The sequence below is a fragment of the Chelmon rostratus genome, chromosome 22, assembly GCF_017976325.1.
Source record: "Chelmon rostratus isolate fCheRos1 chromosome 22, fCheRos1.pri, whole genome shotgun sequence".
NCBI classification, from domain to species: domain Eukaryota; kingdom Metazoa; phylum Chordata; class Actinopteri; order Chaetodontiformes; family Chaetodontidae; genus Chelmon; species Chelmon rostratus.
The window spans coordinates 5,611,428-5,620,597 of record NC_055679.1 but is presented as its reverse complement, the minus strand read 5'-3'; the positions used below and the strand labels follow the sequence as shown (position 1 = coordinate 5,620,597).

General features: G+C 42.0%; 1 protein-coding gene across 1 annotated transcript; it reads right to left on the bottom strand.

The window, feature by feature from the left end:
• Positions 1-1,746: 1,746 nt before the first annotated feature.
• On the bottom strand, positions 1,747-8,206 carry pyroxd1 (pyridine nucleotide-disulphide oxidoreductase domain 1). The gene is made up of 13 exons (XM_041963555.1): positions 7,868-8,206; positions 7,681-7,761; positions 7,444-7,563; positions 6,930-7,058; positions 6,486-6,559; positions 6,126-6,322; positions 5,910-6,007; positions 5,629-5,731; positions 5,411-5,526; positions 4,846-4,968; positions 3,571-3,708; positions 3,258-3,347; positions 1,747-2,867 (listed from the first exon to the last, which is right to left on the bottom strand). Exons 1-13 carry the CDS (start codon positions 7,943-7,945, stop codon positions 2,709-2,711), a joined length of 1,506 nt encoding a protein of 501 aa, XP_041819489.1. The 5' UTR covers positions 7,946-8,206; the 3' UTR covers positions 1,747-2,708.
• Positions 8,207-9,170: the final 964 nt, after the last annotated feature.

The following is a 9,170-nucleotide window of genomic DNA, read 5'->3' as shown; positions in this document are numbered from 1 at the left end:
ATTTAAACTTTTTAGATTATGTAATCTGGTCGGTGGTCCTAGATACATACATACAAGCGTATACATGCTGCATACGTACTCACTGCGTCACATCCGTAATCTACTTGAATGAATTGAGCTTTGTGGCAAGTCTGAGCGTTTTAAATGTCAGATCTGCAAAGGCCCATAGCCAGACATAAAGACTTTCAATTCATTTCAACTCAAGATAATCCGGCTTTCTGGCCGCACACCTCGACATGTTAGTTAGAAAGTTGAAACGAGAAAGTTTATGCTTTTGTGAAAACAAAATGTATTTCTGATTATTTATTAGTGGTCAGGGTGAGTTTTTTTTTATTCCTCACTGAATTGCTGACACTAGTGCTATTTGTGAAGTAGCAACGTATTGGAAAAGGCTGTCCTCACCTCAACATAAGCCTGCTCTTTTATTGTCTTTTACAGACATGAACTGGATGACAGACAGTGCAAGAACATGTAAAAAAAAATTTTTGCAACAGGGATTTAGGGCCATAGGAACTTGTGCAACAGCCATTAACTTTATCAACCTTAACACATTTTGCCTGTTTGCCTGGTGTTCCTTTCATCTTAGTTGTAGCTGTCATTTCCATCCGTGTGTGTGTGTGTGTGTGTGTGTAGTCTAGGAAGTAATTGTTATAGTAACATATGAAGTGTTTTTTTTTTTAAAGTCCACCTACTGCATGGAAACACTCATCTAGACTCCCAGTAGCAGAGACTTAGCCACTGCAAAAATACATATCTAAATATACTTTATATGCAAATTTATATATCTAAATATAAAAGTCAGTTTGACCATTTAATGTCTGTTCTGCTTTCTTGCTTGGTCACATAGTGTATAAAACCCTGAATGGGATCTTATTACACCACTGTCTGTATCCAGCAGAGACTTTAGTTTTATCTTGATACAGGTGCTACTATGGCCAGTGCTGACTCAACTAGTGAACGATGGCCTGCTCTCCACCGCCACAGGTGCACATTTACACTTGGGAGAGCTGCCCAGTGCAATCAGCTGGTCATTTCCTGTCGGGCACTACGCAGTCATCTTACCTTATCAGTGGCTCTTTAGGAAAAGGACTGCTTTTTATTCATGTTTGTTGTCTTATACCTTCAGTCTCTTTTGGAGACTCGTGACTTGTAAATTAGGGAAAAGAACTTCAACACGTCCAAATTTCCTGCAGGCTTATTACACGGTTATCGTTGCTTTACATGCCTCAATCTTTGGTCGATTTGCATAGTGCTCGATGAGTGAAAACACGAGGTTGCCATGTCAACCTTTATCAGCCAATGGGAGCAGATAAATCAGTGTGGGCAGGTTCCTGTTGGCTGTCTAACCTATAAAACACAAACCTACAGGAACACTGGCAGGTAGAAATGGGTGGTTGACAACAAGTCCTTGTGGGGAAAAGTCTTTGCACGCTACCTCTAATGTTACTTGTCCTTTCAAAAGTGGATTTCAAATAGCAGCATCCCCATGAGCAACACATCCAAGGAACAATAGACAGCACTGTGCAAGCTTGATAATCTCTATTGTTATAACGCCTGCTGAGGCAAAGGAGGAGCCATAGTTGCTGTTTAGTTAGAAATTTGATCAACGTCACTAAGACAACATCGCAACAAAAGGGTTTTTTCTTTTTACCACCATGTGTAGATGAACACATCCCATTCTTTCTTCCATTTCCATTTCTAAACGTATCACTCAAACACTAATTTAGTGCTCTTGGCTTTGAAAATAATTTATTTTAAAGCAAAAATATATTCTTTAATATACAAGTGCATTGAAGGCATACTACACAGGTCTTGTCAGTTGCTCTTTGGAAATGTAAAGTTAGCCCCTCCTTCCTGGCGTTCGCAAGAACAAAGCAGTGAATCAGAAAAACACAACCTTATTTTCTGACTGTTTCATTGGGGTTACCTTTCAAGGCCCAAGTAAACATTGCCATACCCCTGCAAAACCCTGCGGTAAGGTGCTGCATTGCCAGTGTGCAGGCTTCATCCTGTCCGCTGTTAGCTAGGCCTATTTGCAGACTTACAGTAACAACAGGAAACGCCTACTACATGATTCAGCTTCAAAATGATTTGGTTTAGGAACCAAAGCTACTTGTTAGCGTTCGGAAAAGATGTTGCGTAGTCTGCGAGACTGCATCTAGAAGCTTCTCTCGGCTATCGCCTCTCTGTGCAGCTCAGCCTTGCCCAAACAAGACACACAGACCTGCAGCTCTATACACATCCACAACACAGACAGAGAGCAAAGGGGGGAGACACGGACAGCAATGTAACGTGGTTGCTACATTATTGCAGGGGCCCAACCTCACACCCTGTGCACTGTTATTGGCTGAGGGGTACACACCCACTGCGCAAAGGCTGCTGTCCAGACACGTCCCAACCACAGCAACATAAGAAAATAGAGCAGAGTCTCTGCAGATAAATACACCACCACACACTTCTAGTGGGTCATATGTGATGATTGAAACATTGTTTTTTGGGAAAAATCCTGCACAGAATACCTTTAATACCTTTGATGCACTCATTAGTACTGACATGAAGGCATGAGAATGCATGTTTCCTTCTCATGCCTTTAGACATTTGTCGGGCTTGAGTATCCTTAAAGTCATATTTCTTCATCAATGTCATCTACCTTGCATGACTGGTGAATTTTCACTGCTCAGCATGCTCCTAAATCGCCCCCATCGAGCTCAATCAAAGTAGTCCTCTATATCAATGTCGGGGTTTAGCAGCTCCTCTCCATACGGGGTCAGATCCATCTGGTTCAGGATCAGGTTCTCAAAGGTCTCCTCCAGGTCTGTTTCCCCGATCAGCACCGCTCCCACCATCCTGCCTCCACTGAGAACGACCTGGAACAGCAATACAGGGGGAATTGTGTGAAAAGGAAGATGATATCTCCCGCAGTGGATGAAATTAGTCTGCTGGACACGTAAGGACAGCCATCTTCAGATGCCATCGCTTTCTACAGTTTTAAGAAATAATCAGCCGGCCTCATCACCAGCATGACAAAACAGTGGCCCCATTCATACAGCTAGAAAAATTCAAAGGGCAAATTTTCCACAGGCCACTGGCACCACAAGAATGTCTACGAGGAAACAAACAACCTGACATGTGTGATAACACATTCTTTTTTATTACATGTTGATAAATTAGGCACAAGTAAATTAGCTGCTGTTAAAAAACACTGGGTACATTAACACGCACAAGTATTAACACATTGTTATTCTCCTCAGTATCACCTTGACATACTCCTGGCCTTTGGTACAGCGTACCAGTAGCTCATGATCAGGCCCCAGCCCCTGCCCATTAAACTTTCCCAGCAGGACCACCTGTGGAATGAAGAGAAGGCAGGAAGTTATTTAAATGCACAGTGCGAACAGGCCTGGAGGTAGAGAGAAGAGGACGCTCACACTCACAGGTACACTGTGAGTGTGAGCGTCCTCTGTGAAATCACCTTCAAGGGTTTTCAAACACCAGTTAGAATTTGAACAGTAGATGATTAACAGTTTGGTACTTATTTAAATGACTCCCCTGCAGTAAAATGTCACTCACCTTGTAGTTGAAGAATTTGGTAACGTGTGAGAAGAGTTCAAAGCAGAAATCCAGTTCTATTGTTTCTGACAGGACATGTGCTGCCATGCAGCGGCCGGCGTACCAGCCCATCTGACGGGCCTGCGTCCACAAACGCATCTGCACACAACACAAACACACACATACACAGGAAATAAAACACTGCTTTTCAGTTTCTACAACCTTGATTCCAAAAAAGTTGGGACAATACGTATACTCAATTGAAAACAGTACAAAGACAGCATATTTAATATTTTACCTCATCAGCTTCATTACTTTTTGTTGCTTATTCTGAATTTGACGCGGCAAAAGGTTTCAAACGATTTGGGACACGAGCAACTTAAGACTGGGAAAGTTGTGGAACGCTCCAAAAACACCTGTTTGGATCATTCCACAGGTAAACAGGTTGATTGGTAACAGGTGATAGCATGGTGATGGACGGATGGAGTGAGGTTCACCACTTTGTGAACACGTGATTGTATAAATGATATTATTCAGTGGGCTCAGGAACACTTTTGTTTTCAGTAAACACAGTTTGTTGGCAAATGATTGATTTAACACATCATCCCAACTTTTTTGGAAGCAGGGTTGTTTATGGACTCTTCCAACGCCCTGACTGGAGCAGGGAAATATATGAAATGTACTTTTTGGCTCTTCAGGGGAACTGAAACAAGCCTGTTTTCTTTACCTAAATTCCCAAGACAAGACAAGACATTCCCCTCAAGACAAGACAGGTGAATTATATAGGTATTGAATGCACAACAGGTATACCCATTTTTCACATGCCTAAAGAAGCTTTACTATTACATGTTTCATGTGTTTCCACACCCATTTTGACTGTTATCCTGCTGTCAATTTAAGTACTGTATGTAACAGACTCATTAACTGATATCAAGCTTATCAATCTTTTTTGTAACTTCAGTGAAAGGTTTGAAGTGCATGTGTTTGATTGACGACAGAATCAGTCTGGATGCTTTTAGTAATTACACTATGTACTGTAATTGAATGTATTGAAGTGCAGTTGTTTCTAACTGAATCGTAGGCAGTATGTGAGAGTTGAAGATGTAAGGAATCTTTGTTCTTTAATCCAGCAGGTCTTCAGAAGTGGAAAATTACATATTTTATCCTGCAGGTCAATTATCAGCCATTATCCTACTATGTTGTCCTCTGTACTTGCAGTCTGCTGTAGTTTCTAAAGATGCAAAGTGTCAGTGTCATTCTGCACAGGTGGATGCAAAGTCTGGTCAGTCGGTTTACCTGCTGCCACAGTGGACTGTGTTCCCAGCATGCAGTGCACACGTCTCCTGCTGCATACACGTCTGGCTCTGAAGTCATCATGTGGTCATCTACCTGCAGGCCACCATCATCTGCCAGTGCAAACTAAATACATAAACAAACAAAAAAAAAAAACATCATTAAGAACCAAAATATGATAGGATGAGGTGGCTCTAAGTGGGGAATTCAAGCTTAAAAGCAGAGTGATAAAAGCTTCTCTGTCCTTTAGTGACATCTAGAGGCATTCATATCCAACTGCTGAGAGCGTTGCATGATTTTCTGCTTCTGTTTTACTGTTTACTAATAGTGCACTGTTCAACTTTAACAGCCCACAAACATGTCTGGCTGGAAGGTTACCAACATATCTGCACATATCTTGTCTATTAGGCACTGATAAAAAAGGCAGATAAGATAGTAGACAGACAGTCATATTAATAGATTACATAACATTGAACTTTGTGAACAGACACAAGAAGATGTGGACTCACAGTGCTGACCCAATGAAAAGACTTGGGAGCACAAGAGAGCTTATTTCTCCTTTACTTACCTTGTTGCCGGGGAGAAATGGCTCAGTGTTGGGCACGACACCGGTGGCACTGACTATAAAATCACAGCCAAATGTTTTGCCATTCGTTAGCTGGATGTAAAGTGGCCAGGATCTCCCTGAGATGAGAGAAAGAGAGAAGCTTGGGGAATGAAAAGACAGAGGGGGGAGAGGAAAGGTTCGGTCAGAGTTCAAATCCGAGCGGCAAATCAAGTTCTCACCATTCTCAGGTCTGAGTGTTTGCTGTGGGGAATTGAGCAGCTCCTCGCAGGTGAAGATCTTCTCCACCTCACACTGGTATTCCACTGAAACTCTGCGGGACACCTGAGCTCACAGCAGCAGGGAGAAGAGACCCAGGAGAAGGGGTGGAAGGTATAACATAACAGAAGGTCAAGACGCATGCAGCTTTATCTGCAGAGGCCGGTAACCCTCACAAAGCTGACCTAAGTGCTTGACATTGGCACCCAGGCATCCAGTAACAAAGGTGCACACGCTAGCTCACCTGCTCTGCTCCTCGTAGAACTATTCCTTCATGCCAGTCTGGACCGAGGGCACTGCCAGCCTCTGTAGGACCAGAACCATGGCCTCGTGCGTTCCTGTCTGAAAATTTACACACATACAGAAATCGTTTGTATCAAAGCAAAACAAGAATATGACACTTGGCACAGATTTTGCACAAGAGAAAACATTTAATATATGAATAAACCATGATGAGGACCTGCTGTGAAGGTCTGGGACGCTCCAGGTGCTGGTTCCTCGGTGGTGTAGCGAGGTCTCTTACAGGGAGCAGCTCTCTCTGGTTTGTCAGACTCCAACGATGGGATGAGGAACTGCGCCGCCCCAGCGTCAAAGAAGGTGTTTCCTATGGCCTTGTCCTTCACGGCCCAGATCACCTCACAGCCCTCCACCTCAAACCTACACAGAACACGTTGTAAAACAGAGAACGAGCGGACAGAGGGAATAGTGTCTGAATACGGTGGTCATGTAAGACTCAAAGCTCTACAGTTGGAAAAACATACACTACTTAAATAAAATGATGTTGAAGAGACAAAAACACAGCCAAGCCATTTTTACTTACACTAATTCCAAAGCAATCCCTCCATTGCCAACAACAACAATTCTCTTTGCTGTGCATAACCGCTTCTGAAATTCCTGAAGCACAAACACAGGAAAACTATGGGGCATCCACATGTTGTACTTTTTCAATCACAGACTGAGGAGGTTACGTTTTCAGTCCAGTTGTTTGGACTGTTTGTAGATTACCAGGACATATCTAGACAATTTCAATTTAAACTACATGCACTCTGCTACACAGAGCCAAGGCCATATGCTGTGGAATTTACTGTACCTTAGAAGGAGCATTCACAGGGAATCAAGAGAGGACATAAAAATGTGTACAGACCAAAACACTAACAAAATACAATCGGACGATGTTCTTTTTCATTGGACAAATGTAAAAAGGTCTTACTAGTTCACCTTCACTTCAGTAATAATACAAACACCCAGAGAGATGCTGTGTTACCTGGGCGCTGTCTGTGTCCCGTATCCCCAGCACCAAAGGGTTGTCCTCGGTCAGGAGCTTGGGTCTGCCCCCACCGCAGATACACAGCTTCTCATAACCAAAAACCCGGCCATCTGCAGTTTCCACAGACTGAGGATGGAAAGAGGAACAGGAAACTGAGCTTTGAGTCTGATCACAGTCCTGTTACGCTGCACTCATGTCCACAAGGTGGCGATAGTACACAGATAATGGTCATCAAAAAGCGCTTGTTGAGATGTGCTGCAGGAAATCACTATCTGAATTATATTGAAATTTTGACATTATATTCATTAGACAACCAACAGGGTAACTACAGTATGTGTGGACCCACTTACAGTTACAGATGTTAGTGTGACACAAATTTTACGAGCAGTCATATTTTCTTGTTAAATCCAGCACATCAAACTAGAAACGACACGCTTTGAGAACACAGCATAGCATAAAATACAAGATTATTGTTTATTTACGTCATTTCTACTCATGTGATTTACATTACATGTGATTGTGTGTGAAGTGATTTGACAGCAGAGTGGATGACAGTCAGGTTGGGATATTTCTCCTCCAGAACACTGGATGGTCGCTCCTCAACATCAAACTCTTCCAGTGTCTTGGACACCTTTGACAAGGACAACAAATCAAAGAAAAAGTGTGAAGATGTGATGTCATATTAAAACGCAAAGTACATGCATTCATACATTAGTGTTCATAAACAATACACCATCATCATCCTGACCTGTTTATAGTTGGTCACTGCCTTGATATGGGGACCTGCTGTAATCAGAGCCACGTCAGCTGATGGAATCTGGGATGACAGCTGTCAATCAAGATTAAGGTTAATGTCACAGTTTATTTTACAGGAGTAAAGCCTACGTGTTAAAGTTAAGAGAGTTTTTCTGTATAGACCCAACAGTTCATTTCACCTGCTCAACACATGTCACACCCGCGATGCCACCTCCCACGATCACAAACCTAAATGTTTTCTCTTTTTTATCTGCCATTTCTTGCTTAGAAAAGTAATAAGCTAACCGTGTCTAGCTAACACTAGCTCCGTTGCATTTTGCAACACATGGACTTCGTTAAACCGTCAGTTTTGTAGTTCTTTCTCTCTCACGACGCGGTAATAAACAATAAACATTTGAGACCCTTCTACTACTTGGTGAGAGTGTGAAAACGCTCTGAGAAAATTGTTGTGATAGCTAGCTAACCAAATGCTTCTTTAGCACATGAGAGCAGAAGACTGACGAAACGTGACTTCCGTGTTTACAATTACCTACGGCAAGCGGCAGGGAAAGCGCGCGCACGCACTGAGGAACGCGCATGACAAGCAGAGGCAGGACCGAGGAACTGAATGGCAGAAGTATGGTGCAAGTGGAACCGTTTAATATGAAGGCGATGGTGTTTAAGAGGGAACACACGGGGCACAACGCATACGAGTACAAACGTAGAGGTTACCGATAATGCCATTAGTCCTGTATTAAATAGAAACACCACAGCCCTGCAGGTTCAATATATGCGTTTGACCATAAGTTCATCTCTGCACAATTATCATAACAACAGCAGCAGCATTTTGGTGACAGTCACTAACAACTAAAAATATGGGCCAATTTCTGATACATTACAGCCAAAATCCGCATCATCTTATGTACCAAGTATGAATAAAGATAAATGGAATTGGAAAGGTCTCTACATATAGTCCTGCAGCACAGATGTTGTTTATGGTGATCTACTGATGGACAGACTACATGCAGCATATTCAGTCTGCTATAGTATAACAGATTGTGCTACTGCTTGCATCAGAAATTGCTATCATTAATAATAATGACAATAATAATAATGACTTTTATTTGTATTGAAATGTAGCTCACAGTGTTTTACAACAAAGAAATCACATGCACCAAGTGGTTCCAGTTAATAAACAGTTTTGAATGAGCTAAAGTCTCTCAGTGTTTTTTTTTTTTTTTTTTTTTTTTTTTTTTTTTTTTTGGAGGCCAGTAAATAGTGAGTGACTTAAGTCAGAGGGGAAAAGAACTGAGAGTTTATTTTCATCAGATTTTAGTCTTAGATCATTGATTATTTTAGTCAGAGCAGTTTCAGTGCTGTGGTCTTTTCTAAAGCCTGACTGAAAGTCGTCCAGACAATTATCTTCTTTAAGAAAGGAATTAATTTGAACTTTTTTTGCATCTTCTCCAGTATCTTCCTGATGAATAGAAAGTTGGATATCAG